The sequence below is a fragment of the Protopterus annectens genome, chromosome 13.part0 (genome assembly GCF_019279795.1).
Source record: "Protopterus annectens isolate FY-2018-M chromosome 13.part0, PAN1.0, whole genome shotgun sequence".
Lineage (NCBI taxonomy): Eukaryota > Metazoa > Chordata > Ceratodontiformes > Protopteridae > Protopterus > Protopterus annectens.
Genome location: NC_056747.1, coordinates 733,212,696 through 733,232,781, shown reverse-complemented (window position 1 = coordinate 733,232,781; position 20,086 = coordinate 733,212,696). Strand labels below are relative to the sequence as shown.

The following is a 20,086-nucleotide window of genomic DNA, read 5'->3' as shown; positions in this document are numbered from 1 at the left end:
CTCTAATTCTCAGAGTGATTTGGCCAATGTTCCTGTTCCAGAGAACATTTCATCGCCTGTTCCTGTTCCTGAAAGTATCCCTGAAAATCCTGAAGAAGAACATTCCTAGTGACTGTCCCTGTTGCTAAATCCAGTTCTAATTATTATATTAAAAGTTCAGGTCATATCTCAAGAACTAATCCTAAATACGCAGCAACCTGGACATGATTATTATTGTTTGTATATACTTGTATAATTTGCATGCTTATTCAATCGTCATTTTCATTGCAGAACAGAATAGTCAAATAGGGAGGATGTAGCTCAGAGTGTGTGTTGTACCTTTAAGAGCTATTCCAGTCCATGGGCACGTGCATATAAGTACTGAGCACGTGCAAGCAAGAGTGCCATTTTGAGTGAGCAACCGGTGTGAAAGCATGGATGTGTGTAGCACTTATTTCATTTAAGTTTAGTGTTCCAGTCAACCATCCTGATGTATTTGTGTGTAATAAACTACTTAGATGAATACCCAGCCTCATTGTCTTATTTGAATACACAAGACGAGTGACAGGAAAGACAAAAAAGACTTACTTCTAAAAAGAGGCTCTTGTTAAAATGTCTATAGGTATAGTCCAGTCTCAATGTTGCACAATCTCTTGACAAAAGAAAAAAAAATCTGCCTACTACCAGAAACTAGCTTTGCAGAAATACTACAAGTGGGCTGGTCCTTAGAAATATGAACGTTAACTAGCTATCAACGAGTCAGAAAAATATTTCAGTGAAAAAGGTGTGTCTGCCTCAGATCCAGTTTGGTCTGTTTCTGTTTTAAAAACAAGTTATTTCAGACCCTGAAAACAGCATTAGAAAAGCTGAAAGAGGTTTAAGGTGGCAGTTGCCTATAACCACAAAGGATGAATTTTCAGCAGCACACACCCTTGTCTGTCCTAGGCTTTGCTGTGGCTTTCCGAGCTGTTCACAAGGTCCTGAGCAGTTTTCCTCTCCCCCAGCATGTTATACAAGACAAAACCAAAACCTGGAAATGGAGGAATCTCAGTGTTTCTTTGCTACATTCTTTTCTCACAGGACCATGGGCTGTGCTCTGGTAAGTAACAGTAACAATTCTTAAACCCGGTAACTCTGCTTCCCTTACTTACCTTGATGCAGTGTTTAATTTTTGCATGTGCTGTCTGACCACATGGATAAAATTATTTGGTCATTAGTTGTTGATGTATTTCAAATATAATCCATTAGCTTTCCCTTTTACCAATAGGGACAGGTTACCCATTCTTTGTACAAGGCAATGTTTTGTTGAGAACATTTTATGTACTTGAACCAGCTTCCTGCAGCCAATGTCATGTTCATAAATAGTATCTTGTCAAGTATATGTAACCCAGCTGGCCTGGAAATAAATAAGATAATGGATGATTGTTGGTTAACAATGTTTTAAAGTTACGGAGCAATAAAAAGGTTAAATAGCTTGTTTAAAGATGTGCCCAGTAAACAAAGGCATGTCTTTTGATATTGCATTAATTTCATACTGATGTCCAGATAGCAGGTTGTGTGAAATGTTTTTATGCTTCTTCTTTTACTCTGTCCCCCACATCCTTTTGCTCAAGCACCTTCTGTGGTAGCCTTACTAGTGCTGTTAACATGTGGTTATATCAGCGTGCGTCTCAACTGTCCCTGACTTTGCAGAATGCTTCTGACTTTGCCTCATATTTTTCCCCTGTCCCTCTTAATCTTTTATTTTTTTTTCTGGTAAATCACTCAGGATTACAGACAGCAAATAATTCCAAATTTCAGAATTTCATGTTTCCTATTATTTGGAAAATGCACCCTCTCCCAAAACCCATTGTTGTATTAACTTTAAGCAAATTAGGATAATATTTAAAAAAAATTACCCTGATTCTGGGCATGTGCCCCCCTATTATTTGTCTTTTTCCAGAATTTTTTGAGCAAAGAAATTGAGAGGTGTGTATATACATGGGCGGGGGTGTACTACCACAGTGGTGGTGAGAGATCATATTCTTCAGAAGGCATTGTTATTTGGGAAAGCTTTGTTTTCCTTCCCTGGTCAGTGCCATTTCTAACTACATGCCAGACATCCAGTGTAGAGCCTTGTCAATTATTCTATTGGGAAAGGGTACAATCTGTGCATTTGGTTTAGTACATATGTCTCATCCCACAGAGATTGCACTTTACACCTTGACAGCAAGGACATCAGAAAGCATTATGACTCTATGCACTTCAGTACAGTTTTGTGGTGGGGGTAGCATGAAGGAGGCTGACACTAGGATCCAGGGAATAAACGAAGGTCAGATGTTTATAAAAGAAAGAAAGAAAATTAAAGTATATCACATACTGCATAAAGTGCCTTCACTGAGACTGCAAAACAATTTGAGGATCACCAGACATTTGCATGCTTGCAATTGTTTCACCCTATTTATTGGATAGTGAGTGACACTGTCTGAATGGTGGGGAGAACTACAAAAAAATCAAACTGACTTCCTGGTTCTGTGATGTGGCTTTCCCTTACCTTTTGCTGGTACATTTTCTGCTGCAACTGGTAAATGCTGATGGCAGAAGACAACCAGGCATGGGGAAGAGAGAGTAGTTATGTGTTTATATATATATATATATATATATATATATATATATATATATATATATATACGAAATATATCACAAAAGTTCAGAAACCCAAATGGCGATGTTTGCCAGGTTAAGTAAATACGTGGCCAACTGTAAACAAAACTCATGCTGAGGTAAGTAAAACCCACGCCCCCCTTAACTAAATATAGCAACTCTGGGATCGCACTACAAGGGCATGTTGGCCCCGTATTTACTTACCCTGGTAAACATCGCTGTTCGGGTTTCTGAACTTTCATGATTTTTGTCTCAGGATTTTGAAAGTCAGGTATCTTATCTGAGAGTCGGGTTTTAGAAGTACACCTATAGATATAGATATATATATATATATATATATATATATATATATATATATATATATATATATATATATATACATATATATATATATATATAAAAAATCACATTTTTGTAGCTTTAAATATGCCCTGTACCAACAGTATTTTACAGAACTACTACATTCTGCATTTGCTGGTGGTGCTGGCTTCCTATTCATTAATTTTCTTTTTTTTTATTTGTTAGGCTTGTATTACTCCAGTCAGTACTTTTTTAGAGCTAACTACTGACTGACCATCTTCATTCTGCTGCACATTTCTGCAAGTAATTTCTTCTGGATTTTTAGACTGGTGTGTGTTCATTTTTTTATCTTGTAGTAGCAAGGTTGCAATTTCTCTTCATTTAGGTTGTTTCCAATAGCAGTTCAATAACTGCGGAAAAAGGATTACCTGTCGGTTCATCTCCCCTCTTTGAAATATTTTTTTTTAATCAGAGCAGTGCTGTTAAAAGGCATACTGCTGGAATCTGATTGCTTTATTGCAGTTACAATTAAACAGATGACAGATAAAATGCAGTTTTCATAAGACTAAGCCATTATATTGCCAATGCTACTTAATACAAACTTGACAGCATGCATAAAGCTTCCCAGCTGCACTCCTAAACTTTGCTTGCTCCACATTTCTCCTATGTAGCTTATCCCTGGCCTACACAAGAAAGCATGCATACTTTTCTGTAAAAGATGCATCATTATTTTTTGTGATAAATGTTGCATGTAAAACAAGCAGATCTGTATTCTTAACGAGTAAGATAACATCAAGCGACAGACTAGGACTAGTTTATTTGCTAAACTGTAGTCCATCAATAGGGAGAAAGTGAATGTCTGTGCTTTTATCACCACTTCCATTGAGAATAAAGAATACTGAATGAAGATGGATCTAACTTATTCATGTAGATGTACAGGGCGGGCACTTTCATGTTGAATATTAATGTCACACTGTGATTGTTAAAACTGATAAGTAAAATCATGAAACTCGCACTTTTTGGCAGTGCTAATCTCTCCTATCTCCTTCAGAGAGACATTGTTCATATTATGGTGTGTGTATCAACAGAGCAAAGACAGCACAGTGACTCTGAGCTCATAGACTGTCCATTTCTTAACAAGATGCATGCATGCTTGAATATATATCTTATTTAGCTGTCCTTACATAACTTTCTGGCAGGTAACCTGTGCTAGTTACAGTACTGTTTTCTGAATTGTGTAGAATTTCACAGAATGTTCATATTTTTGCGTCATATTTTTTGGTCTGTTTCTCATCAAATTAATATAACAGACTGATTTGGACTACTGAAATGTTATATAATAGCTGGTTTAAATTGCAAAGCTGTAATTAGCCTAGAATTTGACAACACCGGATCTCTTGGTCCAAGTCTAACTGGTAGCATTTGAACAGAAAGTGACTGCATAGGTCTTGTCTTGATGACTTGATCTTTTTGCTGGCATTGACCATGTTTCCTTCTACATGGTTTTGTTTCTTTTGATATTCTTTATCCGTCAATGTTGCTTTGTGCTTGTTTCTTTATATAAAGGCAGTGACTTTATAGGATGGTCTTCTGGTCTTCTTTCAGCTTTTCCCGGTTAGGGGTCACCACAGCGGAACTCCGGTCTGCTAATAATTGGCAGTAGATTTTTACGTGCTGGCTTGCCGGGCCTAACACACAACCTTCAATGAAGGAATGCCCATTCACACATGTCGACACACAGAAGACGCTCTAACTGAGAATCGAACGTGCAACGTCTAACTGTGAGGCAACAACGCTACCGCAGCACCACCACCGCAGTACAGCAGTGACTTTATAGGATAAATTCTGCAATATTTTGGAATGGGTGAATTAAAACATTTCTTTCACATTTCTTTAGAATTAATCAGCTTTGGAGCAGGATGCTGTGAAACAGGCTGAAAGTGTAGATCGCCGTGCACATCTTGAAATGACTGGATGATGTAACAGAGAATAGCTGATGGCTTATGTGTACTAATCCCCAGCAAGTCTGCATATCACTTCTTAGGAGAAGAAAGTGGCTAGTTACCCATCTCAATTATTAATGATTTGTCAGACCAATTTTATGAGGGACAGACGAAAAATACAAGGCAAAAAATCAGGATATTCTGCAAATGCCCAGACAGTTAAGAGGTATTACCCTGGTAAACAAATTAAAATATATAAATAAAAATATCTATTGAATATCATATAAGCTTTTATAAAGTGTGCTCTAAATAATAAAGTATTTTTGTAATCTATGTGAGATGGTATAACCACATTCAGTGCATTCATTACCTATCTGGGCGAAGAACCAAATGTGTAATTTATCACCCTTTACTTGACAACCAAAGTTAAGTTTCGTAGGTTCATAAATTAATAAGGTTGTTACTAAGCAATAGACAAGTTAAGTGATTTGAAGCTTAGCCACTGCAGTCTCACTCAGAGCCAGATCATCGTCAAATGGGGCCCCAGGCAGGGTAATGGATCAGCACCCCCTCAGCATTCTAGTATCCCACTGCTTGGCTATTTCTCCCCAGTTACCATAAACACTGTTCAAACCTGACAGTATGCATATTATTTTCTTCTACACTTCTACAATGATTATAGATACTTGGATTTAATTTAAAACTTTTATTTTCAAATTTTACAGCACAAACACTGATAGACATTTGCTAAACAAAACAATACAGTCTCACAATGAAAACAAACTTAACATGAACAGTAAACTCCTCTGCCCTTGAAATTCACATCTATTGAAACCCACATTCAAACAAAATGCTTCTGGCCAGTCATAGGCACCAGAACAATAGGGAAAGGGGGGATGAGTGCCCTCCCACTTTTACAGCTGCAGGTTGACAAAAAAAAAAAACATTCACTCTGCAGTGCAAGTATCTTCTCCTTTAAGGAGGACCTTTTGTGCATCGCATGCATGCACGCCAGCAGGGATGTAAATATATTCCACACTCATGCTCAGAATTTAAGCTAGCAGTTCCATCAAGACAGAATGTAAATGTATGTGTGCTCATGTGACCATTTCGTTGAAAAAGAAGGTAAGCGTGTGTGTGTGTGTGTGTGTGTGTGTGTGTGTGTGTGTGTGTGTGTGTGTGTGTGTGTGTGTGTGTCTGATACCCTGTAGTTTTAATTAATACACTGACATTTACTGTTGTCAGTATAATTTTATAAACATAATGGCAAAAAAATACAATCCTAAGTGTCTTGTATTAGCATGGTCAACAGCATCTTAAAAATCAAAAAGAAAAAGCTTAAGCTACACCAACAAATTAAACAAAACTTGTTTAAAATACACTTTCACAAGCCATCTGTGGAATAAACTTCAACCTATGCTTCAAGAATGGCAATATTACGCCCTCATTTAAAGCAAATTTAGACAAATGGATGGGTAGCCACAGATTAACCCCATGGACCTATATGTATACCTGTATGACCCTAACTGGTTGCCTAGTATCTTCCTCTACAGCCCTATGCTCAGGTGTTTAGAGTTAATAGAAGGGTAGCCAGAATATGCAGTGTTGTAAGCATTACCACACAACTCTGCTATATTTCAACTGCCCCTTGTTTGGATAACCCCCAATTTTGCCTTATATTTGCCCCGTCCTCATTAAATATTTGTTTTCTGGAAAAACTACAGAAGATTACATTCTATCAATGTCAATCATGCCAGACATTGCAATTATCCCGGATGTTAGGCCTCCCTCATCATATCTACCAAATGTACAGATTTTCACAGAATGTCCACATTTTTGCCTCTTATTTTTGATCTACTCCTTAAAATAATGTTGAGTTTCTGCCAAATCATTGGGGACTGCAGTCAGAAAATTATGGCCAACATCTAAGTTTCAGACTTCATATCCTTCAGAAAATTAAGGGTAATGCAAAGCCTGATATTATATCAGTTTTCTCAGGTTATAAGAGCAGTGCTTAAAAATGTGTGTGTTTTTGGGCCTTTGTCCCCACATTATTTATGGCTTTGTCCAGATATCTTTCAGTGAGAAGTTGATATGTAACATGGTTTCTGGTTTTCTCCAGACTTCTTCAGCAAAAACGTGGACTGCTGCACTTAGCTCACCTCATATTTCAAGGATGCATTAAACTAAACTAACAGTTCACAAATATAATTGCATGTCTGTCATAGGTTGTACTGTATGACTACAAGATGTGTTGTTTTTAGATAAGTAATTTACTTCTGAGCAAGTACTTTATAGATATGTAAGCATCAAGTTAGACAAAGGCAAACTGACAGACAAAACCACGACAAACTGAATGACCAGGTTGACCAACTTTTAATAACAATCTTACTCAGGGTAACACTCTAGTGCCTCGGCTCACAAAGCGTTCCAGGAGTAAAATCTTTAAAAAACAGGGTACTTACGTATTATTGCAACCACATTTTCCGACGTGCTGGACTTTATTCTCTTTTACTCAAACAATGACAAGGAAGTGTAATCAGGAAGGGTAGACTGTAAAACACTCTTCTATTGTTGGTGATGGCTTTTTAAAATAAGTAAGGGTTAAAATTTGAAGATTTGTGGCTAGCGTGCTTGAAAGACATCAAGCATTGAATTCAGCGAGCGATCCCAGTGGCTGTCTGTATATACATACGTTGGCCTGAAAGGAGTGTGGGCAGTCATAGCTTACGATGTTAGAAACACACACACACACACACACACACACACACACACACACACACACACACACACACACACACACACACACATACACTTCCAACGAATTAGCTGCTTTTGAGCACACTAGCCAGAAATCCTAACATGTGCAAACCCTTACTAGTTTTACAAACCCACCACCAAGAGCGTGTTTTAACAGTCTACCCTTCCCGATAACTTTTATAAGAAGTTAGACTGGGTACTGCTTTGCTTTTCTTTCCTGATGCTTTCCATTCTCAGGGCAAAGGCTGAGGACACGGAACGCGTTTTAAGTGGAACGTTGGACTTTCTTAACTGACATCTTGAGATGCTGGCAGTAAGTGGGGAAACCTATTTGTCAAACCTTATTTTTTCAGCCATTGAAGTGAAAAACTATCCTAAAAACAATAACACATTAAAGAAAACACGTCTTTGAGGTTTTCTCATACTTTATTGGTCCCAGTTGACACAAGGAGTAGCAACCAGCATCAGGGCGAAAATGTAGTTGCGATAATACTTAAGTACCAAAAACAGCCTTCTTATATATAAAAAATCCCTCCCCGTTATACAATTAAACAATAAAACAATTAAATTAAACAAGGCATTTCCAGTTGCACTCAACATTAAGTCCTCTAGGGGACAATGTTAAAATTTTTAAAATAAACAGACTCTTCTTATATAACAATTTCTTTATACATATGACTTATAGGCATTAGTCTAAATACTTTTAAACATATTATGGCTTCATTAAGCTGAACTGTTTTCAAGATACATTACTTGTAAGAAGGCAACTATTGTTATAAATTGCATTGATCTGTGCACTCTGCAATCCCCTCCCATTTTGTTGTGCCAGTGGGAAGATCTGACAAATAAAAGTGACCAAACAAGTTTATGTCATTGTCGCTTTCTGCTTATCTCGTTTTCACTCTGAATAATGCTTAAGTTTTTGACTACTGAAATATATCGATACTTACAAAATGCACCACAGCATAACAAAAAACACTGTTCTCCAATGGTGTGAAAGAAATAATGAGATAAAGCTGTGTGCGTCTGTTGTTAGAAATTGAAGAGTATATGAATATATTGTTGCATAGCTGGAAACTTGGTATTACACTATAGTCAAGATGCACGACACCTTGCAGATTATATAATTTCTCTCTCTGCTATCTTCTCACTGTTTCCGTTTTATTTAATTATGATGTATTAAATTTCATTATGTCTTTCTACCCAACAGTCCACAAGTTATGATGAGTCTCTATTGTTTCTAAATGGGTCAGCTGTGATTAAGCTACTCACCCAATAAAACTGGGTGAATAAATGAGAATAACTACATCCACCTAAAAGTTTATTTTTCTCCAAAACATATCATTCTGCCCCTTATAGGGTTCAAAGATTGTGAGGGACAGATAGTTTAGTCCTTGCATGTAATGGTATTGAATTTTATGCATATACACACACGTGTGTGTGTGTGTGTGTGTGTGTGTGTGTGTGTGTTATTTGATATCTACCTCTCGGAAGTGTGTGTGTTATTTGATATCTACCTCTCGGAAGTAGACGCTAATGCCAAAGGGTTTTGACTGACTAAGTTTGAGATGACTGCAAGCTAAGAGAAGTTTTTGAATCCCCAAATGACTTAACATTCATGAAGGAAGGTTTGTCCCAAACAGTAATTGGTGCCAGAATCATGAATTGAAAATACATTATTGTATCCTTTGGGAAGTCATCTATCCCATGGAACTACCAAACAGACAATACCTTTCTGAGAGTTGACCCAGTTGTTTGGCATTTGGCAACTTGTGTGGGCAGTGATCTAACTTTTGACCAGCATGTGTCATAAGATAGTCTTTCTAAATTGCACAGCTTATGAACAAATTGATTGTGACTACATCTAGAGATGTTACTGTCCCCCTTTACAAAGTCCTCATTAGGTCAATCATTTTTGTACAATGCCCACTTTGGCATGTATCTGTCCAAACACATGCAATAACTGGAATGCCAACAGACATGCCTTACTAAAAAGATACAAGCTCTAAACAATAGTTCTTACATGGACCACCTCAAAGTCTTATCACTATACTTGGTATCCTACAGAGTGCCAAGAGGTGACTTGTGTATAGCATACAAGGCATCCTCTGACCCAATACTGATGGATCTACTGAACATCAGCAAGTCAAATGGCATCAGAAATACTCAAGTCATGGTATCTACACAGAATGCACCCCAGGATTGCCCCCTTGTGCCAGTAATGGATAGAGGCAGTTCCTAAATGCTATTTCCCTTACACAGGTCTCCTCAATTATTGATAGTATGATCACATTTATTCTCACTAGGACTAATATATAATTATCAGCCATGGGATGGGGAAGACTAATCGGGAAATGTTAATTCAAGCACTAAAAGGGAAATTGTCTAAGTTTGAAATGTACTCCAAGTGACCCTATATTGAGGGAATAAATCTTTTTAAAAATTTGCCATTTTTAGATCATCCTCCACCCCCCACCCCCCAAGCCTTCAACAGTTTCCGGCACCTCTGTGGCCAGTGATGGATTACGTTTAGCTTTGAGGTGTTTTCAAACCATAGGCTCCTTGCACACATTTTAAGAACCATGCAGACATGCATGTGTTCTTTAATTTACCTTCCTGATTGTATTAAATTATATATCTTGTATAATACAGCACCATTTGTTAGAGTGCATTTTAAATTTGTAGTTTTGAACATTTTTCCTGTAAGCAATAAAACAAAATTATGAACCAGTAATGAAAAAACTACCCATTTCAGAACATTTTAACCATAAAATAACACTCAGACTTCTGTCATTACAACCTACTAATATCAGTCAATATACACAATCTCTGCGGAAGTAAAAGTCAACAGAATAATTACACATTAAAGACATATGTAACTAATGAAGAGGTAGCTACTGGCAAACACCTTTACATTTCAGTGTTTCATACATGCATAGTTGTTTACTAGGCTAATGACCACAAGGGCTATTTTAAGCTTAGGCATGCATCCAAAATCTCTGACAAGTTCTGATACCCTTAATAAGTGTAAGCAGGGGCTGTGGAGGTGAAACATTTATAAGCAGGGGCCTGGGAGAGGAACCATTTGCAGGTTGCCTGTGTTCATTAGAGATATAGGTGCCAAACCAGGGATGAATTTCCTGTTCCCCATCCAGTTGCCCGAGTTATACTTGAATTGGGTTAGGGAAGAACTTTGCTTAACATGGATGAGTAGCCTCTTCACAGACAAGGTTTAAGTCTTTAGAGCTGGTAATTCTGGTGCTGTTTGTTTTGTGTATATGCAGCAGGTCCATCAAAGTGAAGTCTGACAATACCTTGTATGCCAGGCATAGATCTCCCCTCAACAATCTGAAGGAGACAGAATACAGGGATACGGCCTTTGAGGCAGTCTGCATTGGACATGTTACTTATGCCCTGTATTATTTTAGTAAGGAATCTTTGTGGATGTTCCATTTGTTGGATATGCCTGGTTAGGTAAATACCAAAGGGGACATTGTACTCGATAAGTCTGATGAATGCCAAATACAGTGGAATAGTGACTTCTTTGGACCTAGATGCCAAACTTTTGTTTATAAGTTGTTGTACAACAGAATGATTTCATCACTACTGTAGACACATGATGGTCAAAGGCTAGATTACTGTCTATATGTGCCCCAAGTTCCTGACTACTGGGTCAACTCTTAGAGGTGTGTTCTCAATATCATACCAGGGGTGGTGACTTCCCAAAGGATACTATTATGCTTTTCCTGGTATTAGGTTTAGTCCATAGCACTGGTACCAGTTGTTTGTCTGTATTAGCCCTTCCTGGAAAATATTTGTGTCAGTGAGCGATTCAATGACAGCTCCTAATTTGCAATCATCTGCAAATTTTTTCAGCCAGAGGCCTTGACTTCAGAGAAATAAATGCCAAAAAGGAGTGGTCCCAGGACCGATCTCTGTGGGGTTCCACTTGTGACTGCCTTCTTTGTAAAGATGGGCTCCCCAATTCTAACTGCTTGTGTCCTTTCTGTGAGCCAGCTAGCTATCCACCTGGTGACATATGGGTTCCCTCTTAAGTTTATCAACAATACCCAAGTCGGGGATTGTGTCAAATGCCTTGTCCAGGTTCAGGTAGACAGAATGAACCATTTTGCCCTCATCCATTGCTTTGGTGACCTTCTCAAAGAAGTCCACTAGGCTGACTAGACTTGACCTGCACTTGACGAAATGAAACTGGGTTAGGTCCAGTCACTGGAAGTTTCCTATGTCATTACTGGATCATTTTCATGATAATTTTTCCATGGCTTTTCATATGAGACTAGTGAAACTTAAGAGTCAGTAGTTTCCAGGGTCTGTAGATGTCCCACCTTTGCACTGAGGGACGACTGCTGCTAATCTCCAGTCATGAGGCATGAAACCTGTTTGGAGGCAACAGTTAAATGGCAATACCAGAGGGCCTGATAGATCATGTTTCATGCTATTTAGAAGGTATCCTGGGGTACTGTCTGGGCCCATTGATGCAGTATTTTTGGCCTTAGAGAGAGCATTAAGGACTTGTTCCATAGTGATAGCAGGGGGAGTTATATTTGATGGTATTTCCTGTGGGAATGTTGATGGGGAGAGAGGGGTAAAGTTGTAGCTGAATGTGTCAGCCAGTAGGTTTGCTATATCTTCTGGCTCAGTATAGGTGGCTCCATTTACGCTGAGTTCTGCATACAGTTGTGCACTGCCTTTAAGGTTGCAGACATAGCTAAAGAATGTCTTGTGGTTGTCTTTGGCCTGGGAGGCCAAATTTACCTCAATGGTGTCTTTGGTAGACTTTATTTGCACTCTGAGTTGTTTGTTTAATTTGATGGGTTTGCTTTTATCCTGCTGGGTGCTACACCTCCTAATTCTTGTCATATTTTTCTTCCTACTGTTGTACAGCCTATTGATATTGTGATTCCACCAGGGTGGTTTTTTTTGAGTTAGTTCTCTACTTCTTCCTGGTGGGTACAGCTGCCTCTATGCAACTATTAGCATGCTTTTATAGTGTTTCTGTGAACAGTTCTGCATAGGTAGCAGTGTTCCCAGATTTATGGAGGCTTGAAATTTTGCCAAGTTATCACTTAATAGTAGGAAAGTAGCCTTAGAGTAGTTCCTGAATATTCCAGGGTTAGCTGGGGTTCCAGGTTTTATTTTGGAGTCCATTTTGTGGTCTGACCTTACCAAAGAGAAGACATTACACTAATGGGTGTGCAGCACTCTCCCATATTAGTGAGGACCAGATCCAGTATGGTTGCACAGTCTGGTTGGCGTATTGACAATCTGGTCCACAGAGTTTGTGTTTATGAAATTCAGGAATCTCTGTGCCTGTACATTTAGTGTCATATATGATTCCCATTTAATAGTGGGGGCAATTAAAGTCACCCATAAGTATGATATTGGGTTGGATGGTGAGAATTTTTGATAAGTTTAAATACATGGTATGGGCTTCCTGGATCATAGAGGAAGACCTATAGTTTGGAAGGAAGTGGTATTGGATTTTGCCTATGGTGATTTGAACATGGAGAAGCTCAAGTGCATTGTACTGTTTGAGGTGTATTTATTTTTGATGTAAATCAAGACACCTGCACCTTTAGCCCCTGTATGTGTAGTAGCTGGTCTAAATGTGTGGAAGGCATTATAGCCTTGCACTGTTGGTGCGCTGTCCACTGTTTTAAGCCATGTCTCAGTGACTGCACAGGCATCAGCATTCTCTAGGGTGAAGAGGGCTTCTAGGGACTGGAGTTATTTTATTTAGACTCCTAGAATTCAGCACTAAAACTTTTAGATTTTCTTGGTTTTGATTTGCTACGTCAGAAGTACTTTTAGTTTGGTATTGCCTAAAAAAGGCACTATGGGGAGGACAACGTTTTACCTAATATTTGAAAGCCTAGAGGGGAGAGGTGCAGACTATCCCTGGCAAAGCAGCATGGTCTGTTGACCATCTTCTTCCATGCTGACAAATACTGCATCCCCTTAGAATCACCCAGAAACTAAGCCAATTATTAAAGTCAGTCATCTTTTGTTCATACTATAGCATAATCCTTGGAGAAGGTAAAATGCTGCTCAATGCCAGGCTCATACCAGCCTGGGACACATATTCCAAGAGTTCCATGATGTCTCTCTTCATATGGTCTAGGGAGGTACATCTCAGGTCATTTACACCCACATGGACTATGACTGAGTCATACTGGTACTTGTGGTCCAAAGACATGAGTGTGTGCATAATGTGGTGGATCCTGGCCTCTGATAGGCAACTGACTGTGACTTTCTCCTTACTCAGCCTGGAGACAGGGATATCAATGTGTCTCACAGTGGATTCTCCCATGACTAGAATGCTGGATTGTGTGGTGGCTTGCCTTATGGGCTTAAAAGAAGAGGCTCCATGAGATATGGCTGTATGTGTTGATGTGATTGTTGTTTTGAAAGAATGCGTTCAGGGTAGCTGAGGGTGTTTGTTATGTGTACTTTGTCTAGGAGCTCTTTGGGGTTAAGGAAGGTTACAGTTAAATGCCTCACCATATGTGAGTCTATGTGTATGCTTTGAATTGTGCGTGATTGATGCAGCATGTGTACTACTGACATCCTTACTGACGTTAGGAGTGCTTTTTTGTGAGAGCTTTGCCTCCATTGACATTGTGTAAATAAATATCTTACATACCATATCAGTTTGTTTTAGAATTAACTGGTTATCAGTAAAAATGAGTCAGTTTCTTCATTGCTTCAGGATGCCTATATCCTCCAAGCTGGTAACGGAATTACTGGGAAAGTTTATATCCATGGCAACTTTTTTATTGATTAGGCAGTTGGTTTGAGAATATAAAGTAATGTCAGGAGTATCTAGCTTGCAACTCTGACAGCAGTTCTTGTCACTGCAAGCTAGTTGTTCTGTGTGTAACCAAGTTTTGGTAAAATTTCAATGGTGCTTTTACAGCAAGAATGTCAACTCAAGGTGTCTGTGGCTATACAGGACACTGCCAAACACTTGAGGGGAAACTAATAAGTAGAGCCAGATGACTTATAAAGTATTTAGAGAGCTATTCTGATGTTAGATGCAAATCAAGCAGTTTGTGTCTTTCGGCTTTTCCCGGTTAGGGGTCGCCACAGCGGAACTCCGGTCCGCTAATGATTGGCAGTAGATTTTTACATACTGGCTTGCCGGGCCTAATGAACAACCTTCAATGAAGGAACGCCCATTCACGCATGTCGCTACACAGAAGACACTCTAAATGAGAGTCGAACGGGCAATGTCTAACTGTGAGGCGACAACGCTACCGCAGCACCACCACCGCAGTAGAAGCAAATCAAGCAGTACTTACTGAAAAGAAAGAATTAGCTTGTGAAGAATGATGAGAAGAGGGGAGTCACCTGAATGGCTACTGCCTGACTACTACTAGTGTTGGTCTCACCACAGCCTCACTCTGCTGAGATACAATGCTTCTTTGCTTCTTCTCTCACCAGAAGCCAAACAGTAGCACCAATACCAAGATGAGAAACAGGTCACAGCCTGTTTGGTGATCCACAGTCTTGTCCCAGATGATGTAAGGGTCTGTAGGCTCATTGTAGCCTTTTCCTGATAGATGCCTTAAATAGCAACCAGACCAACCAGGAAGATCAAGCATAGACTCTAACTTCTCAGCTAGAAAGAGTCAGGAATCTATGCACTCTGCTTCTTCTCTCACCAGGATCAACATATAAGCACAAATTCCAAACTGGCACCTATGAAGCAGTTATTAGGCTTTCCAATAATCAACAGTCCACAGGAAATAATGTTCCTATGGTCATTCTCGTCCCTCTCTCTCTCTTTCCCATTTACTGGAAAGGCTCTCCCAGATTCTGCTACAGTTTTCTGTGAGGGAAAGGTTAGTTTGCTTTTTATTTGTTGTGTTTTGTATTACTTTAGTGCCTTTTTCTATTTTGTATACTGTGATTTGTTTTCTTTACACTTTGTTTTACTTGTATTCTGCTTTTAACTGCATACTAAAACTTGAAAAGAGACCACAGCTCTGTCTCTTGTGAGTCCAACAAAAAATGTTCCCACCTGATTACTGTTGTGTTCTTAAACACCACTCTTTCTAGATGCCGGCCCCTTATGTTAATTTGACCATATATCTCATTTCCTCTCTGCTTTTACTGGCTGGTGTGAGTAAGCACAAAATTATCATTTTGTGAAATCACTCCCCTTTAACTATTTAAATTAATTGGCCATCCTACTGTATTCCGTAGTACCAGAATACAAAAGTGACCACCCCCTTCCAATCTATCTTGCTGTTTTAAAAATAGTGACTCTCCACTAAAAACTTAACATTTAGACAGGTAAAAATTAAGTTACCCACTTTCACAACTAACTCCTCCAGTGCACACTGCAGTGTTTAGGATAAACCATTTTTTTCAAATTACCTTTAAGCATCTATTGCAAGACCACCAGTTACTGGATAGCCCACATTCTGCCTCTCAATAGTCATCTTGGGATTAGTGCTTCTGTTTTATCCTGGTGAGAGAAGGAGTGCAGGTACATTATTTCCTGGAGACTGCTGATCACAAGAAAGCTTAATAACTGCTTTACAGGTGACAGCTTGGAATCTGTGCTTATATTCTGATCCTGGTGAGAGTAGGAGCAGAGTGCATTGATGCCTGACTCTTTCTGGTTGGAGAGTGAGTGTCTGTGCTTAACATACCTGATTGGTCTGGTTGCTATTCGAGGCATTTACCAGAAAAAGGCTACAAGCCTGCAGACCTTTGGATCATCTGGGACAAGACTGTGGATCACCAAACAGGACGTGGCCTGTTTCTCTTCTTGGGATTGGTGCTAAAACTAGCTAGTTTTAGCTAGAACTAGCCATTTTTTTAGTTTCGTCACTCAAAACTGTTTCCTTGTGCTCAGCACTTGTTGTAAGCACTAAATAATCTACAAATTACTACAGCACTCGACTTTCCTCACGTGTCAAGAGGAAAACAGTTCTTAGTATTTAAATTAATAAACACCTATCCAGGCATGTCCATAGGTCAGCTCCTGGTGTCTTCTCCTGTCCACCTGATGAATCTGGGCTTCTTGGGGCAATGTAGTAATTGCCTCATGTATACCAACAACCCTCTCCTACCACCCAACACTACAACCTGTGAGAGATGCACTTATATAGCCAAACTGGAAGCCAAGCTCTCTCCAGCCAAGACTGGACTAGACAGTCAAGAGGAGAAGGTTAACACCTGCATCACACCACACTCAACACATAGTAATTCAAAACCCACACTACCAAAACCCACACATAGAAACACAAAGCACACACCCACATTCGTGGAGGCTCTCAATAAAATTCTGCCCAAGCAACAGAGACCTCCCAAGCTGAAACGCAGACAATCACCACCCCTCAACATTACCCAAATGACACATAGTCCACAAAATCAGTGTGCCATTCAACCTCAGCCCATAAGGCAAAACAACGTACCCAACACACTAGACATAGTGATTCTATAGTCAGGCACACTGATGTCCCACTCACCAGGCTAAACAAGGAGAAAGTTACTGTCAGCTGCCTGTCGGGTGCCAGGATCCACCACATAACGCATGCACTCAGGTCACTCCACAAGTACAAATATGACTCTGTCATTGTCCATGTTGGTGTGAATGACCTGAGATGTACCTCCCTGTGCTACATGAAAAGAGACATGGAGGAGCTCTCGGATCTTGTAGCCCATGTAGGTATGACCCTAGCCCTGAGTAGCATCCTGCCATCACCCAGAATGATACCACAGTACAAGGACAAAATGATTGACTTCAACAATTGGCTAAACTTCTGGTGTCATTCTAAGGCGGGGATCCAGTATCTGTCTGCTTGGGACGACATGGTCGACAGACCACGATGCTTTGCCAGAGATGGCCTGCACCTGCTGCCCCTGGGATTCCGGATACTGGCCAAGGCTCTTGCCACCCCTATAGTGACTTTTTTGGGCAAGGTTCAAATGCTAAATTCACCACCGTAACATGTACAAGCAAGCAAACTCTGAGGGTAATGCTACTCAATGCTAGAAGTCTAAACCTCAAAATGCACTCACTCGAGGCACTCCTTAAAATGGAGAACATCGACATCTGTGCAGTGACAGAGGCCTGGTTCAAGGCTCCAGAGAGCACCCCTGCATTACCAGGCTATAATTCATACCACACCTTTTTGGCCACCTAACCTGGACTGAAACACTGAAGGCGGAGGCGTGTCCATATTCATTAAGGATATCCACACCTCCAGGCTAGTTGCTCAACATAATGCATCCAAAATTATCCAAGTGCAACTAACACTGGACAAGACTGCAATCCAGGTTGTAACTTGTTACAAATCCCCCACCATGCCCCAGGATTCCCACTCTTCATTTCTTAAGATACTGGAAAATATTAAGGTACAACCCAATACCTTAATTATGGGCGATTTCAACAACCCCACCATCAAATGGGAAAACTACTCATGTACCAACTCATTTGCTCAACGTTTTCTGGAATTAATAAATTCCAGTGCCTTGGATCAGCTTGTCCACACCCCCTACCAGGGGCAGCAATATCCTGGACCTGGTCATTACCAATATGGATAACTGGTGTTCCATGCCAGAGGTCAACTCCTCGCTGGTCAGATCCGACCATAAGCTAATCACCCTAGACATCCTTATCCCACCCTCACCCCCCATTAAGGAAACCACCTCCAAAAAACTACTCCAAAGCCAACTTCATGCTTCTTAAGAAAGAAGTGGCAAACTTCACAACACCCATGCAGACGGAAAACAGAGGTACGACTGCTGAATCTTACACAAATGCACTGTATAAGCATATAAACGAGTGCATGGATCGTGCCATCCCCAACAGAACCAGGATGCTATCCTCCAAAAAAAGGAAGCCAATCTGGAGGTCCCCTGCCATAAACAAATTCTACAACACAAGGAAGAAGCTGTTGCAAAAAAAGAGTAAAATCCCAAGATCGGAGGAACTCCCTGGTCAGCCTCAGGAAGAAGCTGAGATCCCTCATAAAAATCCTCCAAAGCCAGTGATGAAAATATCTCCAGTGATTCTAAAGACTATGTCAAGAATCTCAATGGCAACACTCAGATCTGCTCTGAGCTACAGAACAATGGCACTAAATATACAGAACCAACCGATATTGCCAACATACTGGCAGATAGGTTCAGTGCTAACATTACCCCGCTCTCACCCTCCAATGAGCCCATCTTAATACCAGAAGAATGCAAAGCCCCTGTAATTATGGATGTATAAGTAAAGACCGCACTCTCCAAAGCCAAGAACACAGCATCTATGGGACCAGACAACATACCAAGCTGTGTACTGCACAAACTACAGAATGACCTGGCACCCCACCTAAGTACCATGTTCAATCATAGCCTCACTTCAGGCTATATGCCTAATGAATGGTGCACAGTGACGGTTATCCCGCTCCACAAAGGGGTGCCAACACAGACCCCGGAAAATACCGCCCCATTAGCCTAATGAGCCTGGTCTGCAAGACCATGGAACGTATCATCTTGGAACTTATAAGCAAAGACATAGGTAACCTCCAAACCCTGGACCCCACTCAGTTTGGGTTTGTAAAAGGTAGATCATGTCTACTAAATTTGACTGACTTCTTTGAAGCAGTCACTAGAGCCATAGATGAGGGCAAGGTAGTGCACGCAGCCTATCTTGATCTCGCCAAGGCTTTTCATACCATCCTCCACTCTGGAATTATAGATAAACTCACTAAACTGGGCATAAATCCCTATGTCACAAGATGAGTGTTCAACTGGCTCACTGACAGAACCCACACAGTAAAAGTAGTCGACTCCAAGTCCGACCTCAGACCAGTGATGAGTAGAGTATCACAGGGTTCGGTCCTGGGTCCTCTCCTGTTCGGCATCTACTTCTCTGAAGTGCAGGCCAACATAGAAGGTCTTTGGCTAACAAAGTTCGCAGATGACTGCAAACTGGTTCCATAACAGAATTGCCTAATGATGTAGACATTCTACAAAAGGTCCTCACAGAGACAGATAATTGGTGTCAAAGTCATGGCCTCAAGCTCAATGCCAAGAAGTGCGCTGTCATCCCCTTTGGGAAAAACTTGGTACCCATGAACTACCACTTAGGTGGTAACTCACTAAACACTTGGGACACAGGTGGACAGTAGTCTCTCCTTTGATAACCACATCACCACAGTAGTCAGGAAATCCTTCTACATGGCACACCTCATCACAAAAGGGTTCTCCTCTAGAAAAAAGGAGGCCACTGTTCCTCTCTACTCATCCCTCATCAGACCCATTATAGAGTACAATGCCCCATGTGGCATGCATCTCACAAGACACTTACAACAATTGCAAAGGCCACAGAAATACCTCACTAAGAGGATTACTGGCCTCAAACAGATGCCATACGCAGACCGTCTCAAAAAACTCCAGCTCTACTCTGTCGCGTATCGCCTACTCAGAGGTGA

The 20,086-nt window shown here is 40.2% G+C and overlaps 1 protein-coding gene across 1 annotated transcript in view; it reads left to right on the top strand.

The window, feature by feature from the left end:
• The first annotated feature begins 806 nt into the window (after positions 1–806).
• Positions 807–20,086, top strand: part of TLCD1 (TLC domain containing 1) — a 248,771-nt gene continuing 229,491 nt past the window's right edge. The window contains exon 1 of the mRNA XM_044054418.1: positions 807–1,078. Coding sequence (XP_043910353.1) covers positions 888–1,078 — 191 coding nt within the window. The 5' untranslated portion in view covers positions 807–887. The remainder of the gene's footprint in view (positions 1,079–20,086) is intronic.